This window comes from Ictalurus punctatus, chromosome 7 (genome assembly GCF_001660625.3).
Source record: "Ictalurus punctatus breed USDA103 chromosome 7, Coco_2.0, whole genome shotgun sequence".
Lineage (NCBI taxonomy): Eukaryota > Metazoa > Chordata > Actinopteri > Siluriformes > Ictaluridae > Ictalurus > Ictalurus punctatus.
The window spans coordinates 34,537,904-34,554,784 of record NC_030422.2 but is presented as its reverse complement, the minus strand read 5'-3'; the positions used below and the strand labels follow the sequence as shown (position 1 = coordinate 34,554,784).

The following is a 16,881-nucleotide window of genomic DNA, read 5'->3' as shown; positions in this document are numbered from 1 at the left end:
CGTTTTTAAATTTGGATTGGAGAAGAGTCTGGGGCTAGGGTTAGGTTTAAGGCTAGAGTTAGGTTTAGTGAAGGAGTCTGGAGGTGTAGAGAAGGCTCTACAACAGGGGTGTAAATAATAATAATAATAAAAATAAAAACACTACACGGCCAAAACTATGTGCACCCCTGACCATTAGACTCATATGTGCTTGTTGAACATCTCCAGATTCCAGATTTATTCCCCCTGTGTTTGCTGTTATAATAACCTCCTCCACTCTTCTGGGAAGGCTTCCACTAGATTTTGGGGCGTGGCTGTGGGGATTTTGGGGCGTAGCTGTGGGGATTTGTCTTCACAAGAGCGTTAGTGAGGTCGAGGTCAGGCGCTGATGGTGATGTAAGGAGACTCCAGTTCCAGTTCATCCCAAAGGTGATGATGAGTCAGTGAGGTTGAGGTCAGGGTTCTGTGCAGGACACTCGAGTTCTTCTACCTTCTTCCAACCTTCACACACCACATCTTCATGGAGCTCGCTTTGTGCACACTGGGAGCAGGTTTGAGTCTCTGAGTTCCAGTGAAGGGAAATTCTACATCATACTGAGACGCTCTATACAAGTGTGTGCTTCAGACTTTGTGGTAACAGTTTGGGGAAGAACCACATACTATACTGGTGTGATGGTCAGGGGTGCACATACTTTTGGGTGCATGGTGTCTCATAAGAAAGCGAACATCTCTTTATTTAGCTTTTATCGAGTAGGCGTTGGTGCTGCGAGGCCTGTAAGAGAAAACGTACCTCTCTGGTGGACCTTTCCTGCTGAACTGTGGGTTATGTAACTCCTACTCCTCTTGTTGTTTATGAAGGGTGTAAGGCGTGTCCTCGGTTCTCGTCTGTGATTGGATAAAGCGGAACATCTGATTTAAAGTGAAAGTACACTCATTCACGGTTCTGCTGAACGCTGTTGTGCTTCTGCGGTTTACACTTGTGAGAACAGTAAGTGTTTATCCTGTGTATGTGTAAACATTAAAAATGTATCGATAGATTAGTTAAAAACCTCCGTAACTGGTTTAGAGGTGAAATCGCGGTGATAATCTGGGTATTAACATCTGCGTCACACTTTTCTTAAAGAATGTGAATTTTCTTCTGTACACAGTGAAATTTATGGTCATGATACTGTATTGACTGTATTTACTGTATTTATTATAGATTTAACATTCCAGCATTGGTGGCATGTGTTATTAGAGGTTTAATCTTTATGTTTTATATTCTGTGTCAGTGGTACAGTTACTTCCGGGTTGAACCGGTGTCCAGGGTATGAGTACAATAACAGGATTTAAATTCATTATCAAAAGGAGAATCGACTAATAAACATCATGTTTATTGTATTAGTACGGTAATTATAATAGACACTTTTAGGGAAAGCTTAATAAACCTTTTTTTAAAAAAAGCTTTTATTTAAAAAAAAAAAAAAAAAAGTTAAATCAAGAAAATAAATAACTACACAAATATATTATGAATATTTATCAAATAATATACCACTACCTGTATAGAATAAAGCACTGCAGTCCAAAATAAACTTTATATAAAGCCTTCCAGTAATTACTCCCAACAACTACAGTGTTTTCACAGAGCTGTTGTGAACATGATGATTAAACACACCATTACTCTTTGTTTTGGGGAAATGAGTGAACAGAAACTATTAGAGGGTATGAACTATTCAGTAATAACATTTATTCTAAAGATTTTATAAATGCGTTCTTTTGTTTAAACAAGCAGGGGTAGTCGGTTGGAGAGATGCATTTGACCGGTTTCTGTTTGAAAGCTATTAGCCAGACAGATACACTATAAACAAATAAAATTTTAGTGAAACTGTCCTGAAGGTATTTCATGGTAACAGTTTAATATGGTAAGGTTGTTTGATGGTAGATTGTGCTTTAAATGATTAAATAACGCTCCTACTGCTGTCGGACACAATCTTGATTTTATTTAGCATATTTCCTCACGGCACTGGAATGAGTTTGTAGTTACAGCACTGCTAGCACAACACATGACCTGCTCCTGAATCATTTTTAGGTGCAAGCTTTACTTACATGAAGCGCAGCACTCAGGCACTGATTTTAACCAGTCAAGATAGCCACAGTAGAATCTGGAGAGCATATATGTGTATGGGGTTTACAGTGACTGCCCTTCTACTGATTGTGGATCGTGTGAAAACAGTGAGCAGTAGTGTACTATGGGCCATTTCTGATTTATTTCCCATGCTCATGTAAAGTAGCAAGAAGAGAGAGAGCTCATAATGAATATTAAATGGAAATATCACGATACAAGAAGTAAATTCCTCTCTCCAGTATTTTGTATCACCATATTCGAGACAATGAAATTCTGTCTCATGCCTAATAGTGCTCTAGATTTTAAAAGTGAATATGTCTGTATATTGATTGGTCTAAAGAAAATAATTGTGTGTGTGTGTATATATACAGCATAACTCATTTAAAGGTAAGAACTGCTGCTTTGTTTACTTCTCGCGATGTGTGCAGCCATGTTCATTTGAAGTCACTCCGTAAACTGAAAAGGAACTCCAGGTTTGGCTTTTACTGGTAGGAGGGGAACGTAATTGGCACTATATGTCTTGAATCCAAACAAAATAGCCCATAATACAAAATTTTGGGGGGAACTCAATATAGATTGCAAAATGATATACGAATAAAAAGTGTCAAGGTATTCACCCCCATTGTTGTGCAGCACCTAAATGACTTCTTTTTCAAAGCGAATGGGCTAAAGCAATCTGCAAATAAAAAATGACATAATTAGCACGTTTATTGCTCTATTTTGCCCCCAGTGGAATAACAGACTCTCTCCACAAGACAATTATTTTAATTTAGATCACTGTTTCTAAACTCATTGGTGGACTGGATTAGAACCTTTACTGGACAGCATGTGTGACTCCGCTGGTCTGTAGTCTGATCCCAACATGTGTGGAGATGAATATACTTCTGGCATTTGGACAAAACTATTGTCATATTTACTTTATTGAAGTCCTCAAAAATAATAAAATCATCCTCTGGATTTGAATTTTCCAGTCAAATGTGGTGAAGGTTTTGCATTATGTATTTCAGGTTTTTCACCAATTGCTCTGGAATAGAATCTGCACTGTATATGCATTTTTAGGTGTGCAGTGCTGATGGTGTTGTTGTCTCCTCAGATATGCGGTACTCCAGCGTTCATCATCATGTCGTGTTCTTACTCAGCTTCACATCCATCACTGGTGAGTGTGATCACATTCTAACGGCTCACACTGGGCTCTTCTACTTTAACTTCAACTTTTAAATTAAGCCCAGTATGTGTATATACATATACACACGGTCAGGTCCATAAGTATTTGGACAGTGACACAATTGTTGCCTCTGTGCACCACCACAATGGATTTAAAACGAAGCAATCAAGATGTGACTGAAGTGTAGACTTTCAGCTTTAATTCAAGGGGTTTAACAAAAATATTGCAGTAACTGTTTAGGAATTACAGCCTCCAAATAAATCCCTCCATTTTCACAAGCTCAAAGTAATTGGACAAACAAACGTAATCATCATTAGGCCATCATTACTTTCAAAGCCACTGTGGTGGTGTACAGAGGCAAAATGACCAAAAATGTGTCGCCGTCCAAATACTTATGTACCTGACTTATATATAAAAACACCGCTAAACGGGTATGAAAAGTCGCTAAGTTGGGAACACTGGTCTGCACTGACAGGTAGATAAAAGGCTAAGCTCTGCCTCTCCCCAGTAAAAAGAAAATAAAGAGGGAGAGAACACAGGGGTTTTCATTTATGCACATTCTATTTCAAAAGCAATAAAAAACACCGAGTCCCCAAATGAATTTTTCTTGAAAACAATTTGCGCCCCCTTCCGAACTCTCCCCTGGTTCAGAACCACTGCATTAAGGTATTAAATATGCCACAAAAGGAAATTCAAAATACAGAGGCTCACATTTTTAGGCACTAATATTATACTCATTAATTCAAGTCGTCTGAAGTTGCTCAAACGTACAGGTCTGAAGCTCCACAGCATAAATATCTTGCAATAATTGATGAAAAGTCTACACACATTCATCACATCTCCAACGGATTATGAATAAGCTTACCTTTTGAGACCGCAGTAATCTTCGCATGTTTTCACCCTGATGTTAATATTAAGGAACATTAATCTCTCTTTCAGTACTAGCACTGGATTTCACATCTGTAAAGGCGAAGCTTCATCAGTCTGTTGACCTCACCTGTGAACACGAGTGTTCTGGGTTGGTAAAATGGGTCATGGGTAACCAGCAAGAACTGCTGGCTCATTGTAATCAGACATCCTGTAGCTCAAACAAGGGATATCAAATCTCCCATCATCAAAAGAGGAACGTCCTCACCGTCATGGAAGCTGATTACACCAAGAGGACCTTCTTTGCCTGTGAGTGCAACACTGAAGACATCTGTCATGTCCGGCTCTGCATCGAGCGTAAGTGTCCTCGCCTGTTCTAATGTCCTACTGTAGATGAGTCTTAAGCCTAATTCATGCTTCCTTCCAAACAGATTCCCATCAGGGCATTGGTAAGGCACTTCAGATGGTTACTCTCTGAAGCGTTTGCACTGATATTCTACCTCCACATCAGATATTTTTGGGGGTCTCACAGGTCCTTGATGTGCTTTTAAAGTGTTTTAATGTGGCTTTTTTTTTTATTAAAAAATTGTCCTGGAATACCTGGAAATGTTTTTTTTTTTTGTTCAAACTCCGTAAAAGTGCATGAAATGAAAAGCGAGTACGAATTTTACATTTCCTGTATTCTGAATTCTGAATTAGGTCCAGAGCAACTCAGTTTGGTGCTTAAAGAATGTCCTTGAGTTTGATGAAGTTATGTTTACGCGAGTGCTGTATTGATCAGAACACAGAGTTGGTCTTGGTGAATAGTGAACTAGTTTAAGTACGTGGTCCATGGTGAGGTGAAAGGGCTTTCTAAAGTTTGATCAGGACAATTTTTGGAAGCAGTACTGACAAATCAGGCTTTAATGAATACATCTGCATACACCTGATTATCTCCTGATTCTCTTTTCTTTCTTTAGCTGTGAAGTCATCAGTTCAGCTTAATCCTGGTGAAGATCTGATCCTGATGTTGCCCGTACCAGAGCCAGTGGAGGTGATTTATAATAGCAGCGGTTCACATGAACAGATCTGCACTGTGGTTAGCAGACTGCAGTGTAAAGATGAATACACTCAGAGAGTATCACTCCGTTACCCGAACCTCACACTGGAACGGCTAAATGTGTCTGACAGCGGAGATTACACCGTTCGGGACATTAAGAACGATGAAGTTATTCACGTGTACACCGTGTTTGTGGAAGGTACGTCTTGGGGATCCGTGGAATAGATTAAAATAAGATAGAATGTATTAATCCTGATGGAAACGTGTGCCAACTTCCTCAAGACAATACAAATACAAGTGACCAAAACACACGTTCTGTTCTAGGCCCAGATACACCCAAAGAGCAGACGAGTGCTGTACCAGCATGGGTGATTGGACTGATGGTGGTACTGATGGTGTTGGTTGGTGGTGGTGTAGCAGTGATTATGTACCTGAGGAGGAGGAGGAGAAAGGTAAGCACCAGAGGCAGACAGCATGGTGGTGTGGTGATGTTTTTTTACTAAACACAGCTGAAGTTAGTGTTACTAAATATTGTGGCAGTGTTGAATCATGTAGGCACTCTTTTTAAGATGCAGTAAAATGTTTTATAGATTTTACTACATTTTACAGAAGGAACTGTTAACCAGAATTAGTCATTCTGCTTATGAGGATGATGTATATTTAACTTGTACCTCCAGGTGATGTTACAGCAGAGCGAGGGTGGAGCTTCCAACGGTGCCACAGCGAAGGAATCTTTGGATAAACTTTTATAATTATGGAGTAGAGAAAGAGCGGAGCTTTTACTCCTTCACTGACGCCATAACAGTTGATTGGGATGAGGAAAAAGTAACCACTTTTTACTACCTCAACATTTTTTTACTACCTCAACATTTTTTAATGCCTAGTTTCCAAACAGCCTCACACATTTGGAAAACAAGGATAGCTATGTTCGAATACTGTTTATTGACTATAGCTCAGCATTCAACAGGATGGTAGTGGCTGACCTAGTGAAGTGGTGCGAGGACAACAGTCTCTCCATAAAAGTTAACAAAACAAAGGAGATGGTTGTTGATCCACAGAAGGAGCAGGGAGGAGTAGTCAGCACTCCACGTTGGTGAGCCAGAGGTGGAGAGAGTGAATACTTTCAAATTCCTTGGTGTTCACATCACAGAGGATCACACCTGCTTTCACAACACTGCACACCTCTGCCGAATCCTCAGCAGCTTCTACAGGTGTACAATTGAAAGCATCCTCAGCAGCTCCATCACAGTCTGGTTTGGAAGCTGCACAAGTCAGGACTGTAAGACTCTACAGTGGAACAGCCCTACCAGGCCAGGGTCACCAAGAGGGTGCACAACATCATTAAGCATTAAGGACAATAGCCTCCCTCAACACAGCCTATTCACACTCCTACCATCAGGCAGACGCTACAGGAGTGCAAAAGCAAGGCTGAACACCCACATTTACATGAGAACACCATGGACCACTACCAAACCTTTCACATGTTTACATTGCACATTATTCTGTTTATTGCACATGAAGTCTCATGTTTACATGGTTAAATGTTTACAATGCACATATGCACCTTCTCTTGCACATTAAGTCTTATAAGTGTATATGTGAATTAAGGATGTCACGATACCAAAAATCTAGTAGTCGGTACCGATACCACCAAAAGTACACGATACTCCATACCAAAGTCGATACCACGGTGTGGTTTAAAAATAAAGTAAATAAATAAACTTTTTTTTTTTTTTTTAAAATCCTGGAGGACATCCTCCTCTGACTAATACCACCAGAGAGAGAGACAGAGAGTGAGAGGGATATTTTAGTTATCAAAACACTGTCTGACAATGACTAATAAAACAGTGCTAAGTGCTAATAACAAGTACTAAGGTGCACTCCTAAACACACGCACACACACACCCCTTATACTCTGAACGTTAGTTTAAATTCACTGATATGGTGTCGGGACAGAAAGATTCATTAAAAGCATGAACATGTGAATAATTAGTGACATGAGGCTACATTTATCTGACGGGACACGGGCTGAATGGAGATGCATGGTGGCCCATTCGGAGGTAGTTTATAACACTGCAATGCGTTAGTGTCGTTAACAAATAACTGTCTATCACTAATATTACATGGAGCATAACGTTAGCTGGTTTCCCGCCACAATGCAGCTGTCTCCAACAAACATAATACAGGACCGTCTTTCAGGTGCTTCGTCAAATTCCAGGTGTTTCCTCGCTTTGTCTGAAATGAACGATATCATCGGCTGCACACCAGAATCCGGCTACCTTTCCTCTCCACCTTGGGCCGGAGTTAAAATTGTTGCCATCTTTTGTAGTTAGTGCTTTTAGGCGTTCTTCTTCCTCACCACTTGTGGATCGACTAAAACACTTAGACGTATTTGCTGCCCCCTTCAGGACCGGAATAATTGCAAACTCAGTACCTTCATTACCTCGGTACCTAAGCTACTGCAGAAAAACAAGTACCGTCACGTTTTAAGAGTGTTGGTACCGGAGTATCGGTTCTCGTGACATCCCTAACGTGAAGTATGTGTGAGTGAACGAACAAGTTTACAACTGTACAGAAATTTCAAGCTATAAAGTGTTTGTGAGGATGGGGTGTGTGTGTAACTGTGTATATGTGTGTGTGTGTGTGTGTGTGTGTGCGTGACTGTGTGCACGCGTGTGTTTCTCACTATGATTACAAATGCACACAGTGTAAAGTTGTGAAGAGTTTGAATGAGGTGTACTCATCTGAATACAAATTGATCTTGAACTTGGGAACAACACTGGGATAATTAATCACGTATTACTCAGACATACATTGCATGTAAATGTGGGCTGTTGTGTATAATATTTTTATTTTCTGAATGTGGTTGCTTTGCTGGTTAACTGATTTTATGGAGGTTTTTAAAGGTATGGCTACAGTTTGTTATATTACTTCATTATGCTAATAGTAAATTCCAGTTTTGAAAATTGTTTGCTTCAGTTAGATAATAAATCATAATAAAAGGATCATGTGATTTGTGATGATGTTTGTTTTCAGTGTAAAGATACAGCTGATTGTGAAACTACACCGCATTGTACACAGATAAGAGCATGAGTGTTCGTGTAAGAGCTATAGTATATCTGAGCACATGAGAAATAAGTAGATGTTTTATATGTATGTGTATTAACTAGAAGCAGATTAGCCCATTAGTACAGATCTCAGACCAATGCACTCAGTAGAGGTGACGTCCTTTACTGTGTAACTGCATTATTAATTATTCATTACAAAACAAATGACAAAATTATAATATACAGTTTTAACACACAGTCTGGAACACTTCATTAAAAACTGATATTCATTTCATTACAAATCAACCACACACACACACACACACACACACACACACAGCAGCTTCATGGTTCTCACACTCATCCGTCCTCTTCATCAGGAGCTCTCTGATGATTCATGAGTGAGAGAGAGAGAGTCATGTCCACAATACCACCTTATTCTCACTATCCCCTACACATGAGCCCTATGCCCTACCTAGTGCACTAACACACCACACATTAAACCAGAGACGTACAGAGTTCTAGAACGTAGACTTTACAACACAGAACCCTTACATTGTAAGGACTTGAACGTTCTAGATCTAGCTAACGGGATACATTACACTCCATCCAGCGCTGAGTGGGCTGGACCCTTCCGAAAACACCAGTTTTGTGACCAATTACAGTCATAGTGACCATGTAAAGCGCACACGTGCATGTTCACGCAAAAAAAGCTTTTAGATCAGCTGTTCCCAAACTAGGGGTCTTGACCCCATGTGAAGTCTCTGGATTTACCAGTGGGGTCGCGAGAGAAACTCACATTCTCCCCTTTTTGTTTCATTCACTTATTTTACACATTAATATTACGATGAAGATGGAGATGAGTGTGTGGTTTGGGACACGCCAACACTGATGTGTAGTAGTAGTAATAATAATAATAATAAAAATAATAATAATAAGTGTAATATGAAGTGCACACTCACTGGTGCCCTCCTGAGTGAAGGTGATGTAGGAGTAGACGAGGCTCCCGGTGATGCTGATACAGAGACAAACATAACACGTTAAAAAAAAATGAACTGAGAACGTGTCACAGTGTGTGTGTGTGTGTGTGTGTGTGTGTGTGTGTGTGTGTGTGTTTACCTGATGTTTAAGCCGATGAAGTTCAACCAGGTGAAGACGTAATCGCCACCAAACACCATCCCCACATAAGCTACCATGATGTTCTAACATCACACACACACACACACACACACACACACACACGTACACACACACGTACACACACACGTACAGGTTATATTAAACAAACAAAAACAAAAGCAAACAAATAAACAAACACAGACTGACCTTCACACAGCCGATGATGGTGGTGGTCAGGGCAGAGTTGTAGTGTGTGCATAACACAATGGAGTACATGAGGACAAACCTAACACACACACACACACACACACACACACACACACACAATGTCATAATTCATGATTTTACTAATCCTGAGGGTTTATACTGATAGAAGGAAATACAACAGCTGGAATATGAATTAACTGCGTGTGTATGTGTGTGTGTGTGTGTATGTGTGTGTGTGTGTGTGTGTGTGTGTGTGATATCTCACCCCATTACACAGGAGAGAGTAAACTGAGTGAGAAAGAGTAAATCAGTCCAGCCATCGAAACTCGCAGCCTGCGTTAACACACACACACACACACACACACACACACACACACACTATAATCACACACTCGCTCGAATAAACACCAAGTGTGTTTCATGTGTAAAGTGAAGGGGTGTGTGTGTGTGCATTACTGTATTATTACAGTACAATGTAACAATACATTATTACAGTGTATTATTTGCTTGTATTTTTCTCATTTGTAAGTCGCTTTGGATAAAAGCGTCCGCTAAGTGAATACATGTAAATGTAAATGTAATGTAAATGTATTACTTGTTGCAGGTCTCCAGTGTAGTAAGCGACACACACAGTGGGTATGATCATGAATAACGCGTTATAATACAGCAGGCCATACTCCCCCAGTTCCTGTAAACACACACACACACACACACACACACACACACACACACACAGAGGAAATTAAATACAATTATACACTAGCAATGGCTACACCATTTCATCAGTGTGTACTACATTAGTACGGTCGGTAGGTAACAGCCAGTTGTCATGGTAACTGGGTGACACCTGGACGAAAACGCTTCACTGTTCAGGACCTTGGAGTCGAGTTTCTTCTTCATGTAAGCGCCGTTAGCTGCAGTTAATACGTTATTGACCGTGATAGATGTGTAGCCTTGGAGGTCAAAGGTCAAGTCTGTACTGTAGCAACACACACACACACACACACAGCATGGAGTGTGTGAGTAAAAAAAGTGTTGTGTTATACACTGTTCATTACAGATTTCTGTAAATATCCGTAAATCTTTACCTGGCAGCGATAAACGCTCCTACCATCATACTGAATACTGTCAGCTGTACACTCCATGAATACGTCTTCCTGTACACACACACATTCAACATGGCAGCAGTTTATCACACTGTCCCACTCTTGTGTGTGTGTGTGTGTGTGTGTGTGTGTGTGTGTACCTGAGCAGGTAGCTCTCTGCTAACATGGTGAATAAAATGGAGAATCTCCTGAGCACAGTGAACATTGGCAAGCTGCAAAATCACACACACACACACACACACACACACACACACAGAGTTCAGGGCAAAAGAGAGCATGACTCGCTTTAAATTTCTAAATATTGTGTTTACAGTGTGGTCCGTCTCCTGGGCTATACAGGTAGTCCCTATTCCCTACTCACTATCCCTTATTTCATATACCCTACTCACTATCCCTTATTTCATATTCCCTACTCACTATCCCTTATTTCATATTCCCTACTCACTATCCCTTATTTCATATACCCTACTCACTATCCCTTATTTCATATACCCTACTCACTATCCCTTATTTCATATTCCCTACTCACTATCCCTTATTTCATATACCCTACTCACTATCCCTTATTTCATATTCCCTACTCACTATCCCTTATTTCATATACCCTACTCACTATCCCTTATTTCAAATTCCCTACTCACTATCCCTTATTTCCTATTCCCTACTCACTATCCCTTATTTCATATACCCTACTCACTATCCCTTATTTCATATACCCTACTCACTATCCCTTATTTCATATACCCTACTCACTATCCCTTATTTCATATACCCTACTCACTATCCCTTATTTCATATACCCTACTCACTATCCCTTATTTCATATTCCCTACTCACTATCCCTTATTTCATATACCCTACTCACTATCCCTTATTTCATATTCCCTACTCACTATCCCTTATTTCATATACCCTACTCACTATCCCTTATTTCATATACCCTACTCACTATCCCTTATTTCCTATTCCCTACTCACTATCCCTTATTTCATATACCCTACTCACTATCCCTTATTTCATATACCCTACTCACTATCCCTTATTTCCTATTCCCTACTCACTATCCCTTATTTCATATACCCTACTCACTATCCCTTATTTCCTATTCCCTACTCACTATCCCTTATTTCAAATTCCCTACTCACTATCCCTTATTTCATATACCCTACTCACTATCCCTTATTTCCTATTCCCTACTCACTATCCCTTATTTCATATTCCCTACTCACTATCCCTTATTTCATATACCCTACTCACTATCCCTTATTTCATATTCCCTACTCACTATCCCTTATTTCATATTCCCTACTCACTATCCCTTATTTCATATACCCTACTCACTATCCCTTATTTCATATACCCTACTCACTATCCCTTATTTCATATTCCCTACTCACTATCCCTTATTTCATATACCCTACTCACTATCCCTTATTTCATATTCCCTACTCACTATCCCTTATTTCATATACCCTACTCACTATCCCTTATTTCAAATTCCCTACTCACTATCCCTTATTTCCTATTCCCTACTCACTATCCCTTATTTCATATACCCTACTCACTATCCCTTATTTCATATACCCTACTCACTATCCCTTATTTCATATACCCTACTCACTATCCCTTATTTCATATACCCTACTCACTATCCCTTATTTCATATACCCTACTCACTATCCCTTATTTCAAATTCCCTACTCACTATCCCTTATTTCCTATTCCCTACTCACTATCCCTTATTTCATATACCCTACTCACTATCCCTTATTTCATATACCCTACTCACTATCCCTTATTTCATATACCCTACTCACTATCCCTTATTTCATATACCCTACTCACTATCCCTTATTTCATATACCCTACTCACTATCCCTTATTTCATATACCCTACTCACTATCCCTTATTTCATATACCCTACTCACTATCCCTTATTTCATATTCCCTACTCACTATCCCTTATTTCATATACCCTACTCACTATCCCTTATTTCATATTCCCTACTCACTATCCCTTATTTCATATACCCTACTCACTATCCCTTATTTCATATACCCTACTCACTATCCCTTATTTCATATACCCTACTCACTATCCCTTATTTCCTATTCCCTACTCACTATCCCTTATTTCATATACCCTACTCACTATCCCTTATTTCATATACCCTACTCACTATCCCTTATTTCCTATTCCCTACTCACTATCCCTTATTTCATATACCCTACTCACTATCCCTTATTTCCTATTCCCTACTCACTATCCCTTATTTCATATTCCCTACTCACTATCCCTTATTTCATATACCCTACTCACTATCCCTTATTTCCTATACCCTACTCACTATCCCTTATTTCATATACCCTACTCACTATCCCTTATTTCATATACCCTACTCACTATCCCTTATTTCATATACCCTACTCACTATCCCTTATTTCCTATTCCCTACTCACTATCCCTTATTTCATATACCCTACTCACTATCCCTTATTTCCTATTCCCTACTCACTATCCCTTATTTCATATTCCCTACTCACTATCCCTTATTTCATATACCCTACTCACTATCCCTTATTTCATATACCCTACTCACTATCCCTTATTTCATATACCCTACTCACTATCCCTTATTTCATATACCCTACTCACTATCCCTTATTTCATATACCCTACTCACTATCCCTTATTTCATATACCCTACTCACTATCCCTTATTTCATATTCCCTACTCACTATCCCTTATTTCATATTCCCTACTCACTATCCCTTATTTCCTATACCCTACTCACTATCCCTTATTTCCTATACCCTACTCACTATCCCTTATTTCATATACCCTACTCACTATCCCTTATTTCATATACCCTACTCACTATCCCTTATTTCATATTCCCTACTCACTATCCCTTATTTCATATTCCCTACTCACTATCCCTTATTTCATATTCCCTACTCACTATCCCTTATTTCATATACCCTACTCACTATCCCTTATTTCCTATACCCTACTCACTATCCCTTATTTCATATACCCTACTCACTATCCCTTATTTCATATACCCTACTCACTATCCCTTATTTCATATACCCTACTCACTATCCCTTATTTCATATACCCTACTCACTATCCCTTATTTCATATACCCTACTCACTATCCCTTATTTCATATTCCCTACTCACTATCCCTTATTTCATATTCCCTACTCACTATCCCTTATTTCATATACCCTACTCACTATCCCTTATTTCCTATACCCTACTCACTATCCCTTATTTCATATACCCTACTCACTATCCCTTATTTCATATACCCTACTCACTATCCCTTATTTCATATACCCTACTCACTATCCCTTATTTCATATACCCTACTCACTATCCCTTATTTCATATACCCTACTCACTATCCCTTATTTCATATACCCTACTCACTATCCCTTATTTCCTATTCCCTACTCACTATCCCTTATTTCCTATTCCCTGTCCCCTTACAGGGACTGTGATATACTCCTTACTCCCTACTCATTCCTTTCTCTCCATTCACTACTCCTTATAAGGATATAAAAATACATAAATAAATCTATATAAACTGAAGTGAGGTTCAGGACGTACTTGACTTGTTTAGTTCCCAGGAGGCCGGTTAGCTGATTACCTACATACAGGAGGGGTAGAGGGAATGTCTGAAACACACACACACGGTTTATATAAATGCAGTTGTTCTAATAATTTCTCTCGTTTCTATAGTAACGGCTCATTCACAGGGACGTGTACGGAGAACGCTCCACTGATAATAAACAGAATAAAAATGTGTTGATGTGGTGAAGTTCTCTTTAAGGAGATGTTTATGTAACGTGTAAGGAAGGAGTCTCCAGTGTCAGTGCTGTGTAACAGTCAGAGGTAAAGCTGTAACTTTACAAAGTTTTAATCCCAACATCTTCAGGACAGTAGATTTATAACACTGTGTTCACCTTGCGTGGGATGTTCCTGTCCATGTCCGGAAAGTGGATGAGTCTCAGGGTTTTCCCTGACCACAACACACACACCGTCGCCAACATCTGCAACACACACACACACACACACACACACACACACACACAGAGTTTTACTATTATAAAGTTATGTAGTGTAATCTGGATCATCATGCATCAGCATGTTTAATGTGTTAGTGTAGACGGTCATTAACACCACTCACCTGTCCGATCCCCACACATAACGACGATGGAAATCTGACACACACACACACACACACACACACACACACACACACACACACACACAGTGTGTAGGACAACATCGAGATGTAATAACAATAAAAAAATCTCAGCATAACACAAAATATTTCATCCTCAGAGTTTTATTACGCTTGTACTGCACATAAAGCCATTTTAACCTGGTGTATACAGTTTGTATTTAAATCACATTCACTGTTACTTCACAGAGTCTTCACTAATATCATTTAGCACAGAACACGGTCCCTCCTAATTCAGGACGACGCTGCTGATAAAAACTATCACACTCCAGTAAAATAAAGTGCACGTGGATTTAATTACAAACCCAGGATTGTGTTCAAACCACAACTTAATCCTGATTTATTCATAGTGTAAAGTTCTGAAATGTTTTAGACACACCGCTGAAAGCTAAAGACTCATCAAACTCGTATTTTTATTACTGTTTAAAAACAACACCCATATAATAACATACTAAATGATCAGTCAGGGCTGATATGGAGAGTAACACCGCTGTTTACTTTAAACTTCACTGAAAGTCAGGAATTCCACTTACAAAATAACATCAGCACAAACAAAATTAAAATGAAATTCAACTCATTTCTGACTTTCTTTCTGACTTCAAATCAAAAACTCTGCCCTTTAAATGTCCTTCATCCGGACTTTTAAATTAATCAATCAATCAATGTCAAATGTTCCTTTTCTATTTTCTTATGACTGTAAGTGTGAAATAATAATAATAATAATAATAATAATAATAATAATAATAATTCTTATTTTAGGTTTATTCAAGGTGTCACAGCTTCTTTAGGTTAATGAGTAACTTTATAAATTAAATGAAAGAGGATGTCAGTAAAAACACAGTGAGAAGAGGATGTATGATATTACTGCAGTGTAACCGGGTATAATTAATTAATTAATGTAATTACTGCTCCAGTCTTACTGATAATGAAGAAGAGAGGCAGGTAAAGTGCTGACCTCTAAACTGAACTCTGACCTCAACACTGAACTCTGACCTCACCTGTAGTTGGTCAGGACGCTTTTATTCAGCACCACGATGAGGAAGGAGCTGAGGCCGTAAAACACGGCGGTGAATAACCTGAGGAATGAAACCCCGCCGCGCTGTGTGTCCTGTGAGGAGAGGAAAGGTGTGTTTCTCTCCTCAACTCTCACCTGAGCTCGAGCTCGAGCTCGAGCCTGAACCCGGACCCGAGCCTCCGCCATGTTTACCCCGCTCCCACCTCCGACACGCTAAACACCGCCCACTAAACCACGCCCACTCTTAAAGGGAAAGGACACTGCACTCAGGCTAACGTTTCCATCGTAAAGGAGCAGTTTAGTTAGAAAAATAATCATTCAAATAACACAAAATGTCCATTTACAGTGTAATGTATTTACACTTTACCCCACATGTGACATGTTCAGAGTGTTTAGCGTCATGTGCTTCAGATTAAGTTATTTTGTGGTGAACAAACAGTGTGATAATTCATCTGAAAGAGCGATGAAATTACAGACTATATTAAAAAAAAGTTTGATCCAGTGTCTTAGTTTTTAGTTTTAGTTTTAATTTCAGATCAGGTCACACTGTATGTGACCCCAGAAACAGAAAGGACTGTGTTTAGCGGTACAGTGGTCCAGTGTTTTATACACACCTGTATACAGTGTGGCCCATGATTTTTAACAAAACACATCTTCCAAAACTTTTCATTCTTAGTTTATGTTATACATATTTTTCAGGTGTTTTTGATAAAGGAAGGTGGTATTGAAATCATTCTCATGGCTGGACCGGGAAGCTGTCGCAAGGTTGTGATGGACTTTAACAGGAAACATCACACACCACACTGTTACCAAACTTATTAATGAATTCAAAAAGAATTTGTGGGGAGTGTTGTGGACCAACTGAGAAGTCGACGTCCATGAACATCCATGGACCAAGTAAAAGACTGTTCTGGATCCTGTGATGTGTTTTTATCGACACCCTGGGCGAGTACAGTCTGAAACTTCTCTACTGTA

General features: G+C 39.3%; 2 protein-coding genes across 2 annotated transcripts; one reads left to right on the top strand and one right to left on the bottom strand.

Annotated features, from left to right (window-relative positions):
- Positions 1 to 869: 869 nt before the first annotated feature.
- LOC108267114 (uncharacterized) lies at positions 870 to 8,167 on the top strand. Its single transcript, XM_017471078.3, has 6 exons — positions 870 to 967; positions 3,177 to 3,239; positions 4,188 to 4,472; positions 5,075 to 5,353; positions 5,479 to 5,606; positions 5,832 to 8,167. Exons 2-6 carry the CDS (start codon positions 3,179 to 3,181, stop codon positions 5,904 to 5,906), a joined length of 828 nt encoding a protein of 275 aa, XP_017326567.1. The 5' UTR covers positions 870 to 967; positions 3,177 to 3,178; the 3' UTR covers positions 5,907 to 8,167.
- Positions 8,168 to 8,369: 202 nt separating this feature from the next.
- Positions 8,370 to 16,127, bottom strand: LOC108267115 (UDP-N-acetylglucosamine/UDP-glucose/GDP-mannose transporter). The gene is made up of 13 exons (XM_017471079.2): positions 15,890 to 16,127; positions 14,835 to 14,868; positions 14,611 to 14,697; positions 14,255 to 14,322; positions 10,774 to 10,845; positions 10,616 to 10,684; positions 10,404 to 10,506; positions 10,123 to 10,215; positions 9,793 to 9,860; positions 9,528 to 9,606; positions 9,321 to 9,403; positions 9,164 to 9,216; positions 8,370 to 8,588 (listed from the first exon to the last, which is right to left on the bottom strand). Exons 1-13 carry the CDS (start codon positions 16,090 to 16,092, stop codon positions 8,578 to 8,580), a joined length of 1,023 nt encoding a protein of 340 aa, XP_017326568.1. The 5' UTR covers positions 16,093 to 16,127; the 3' UTR covers positions 8,370 to 8,577.
- Positions 16,128 to 16,881: the final 754 nt, after the last annotated feature.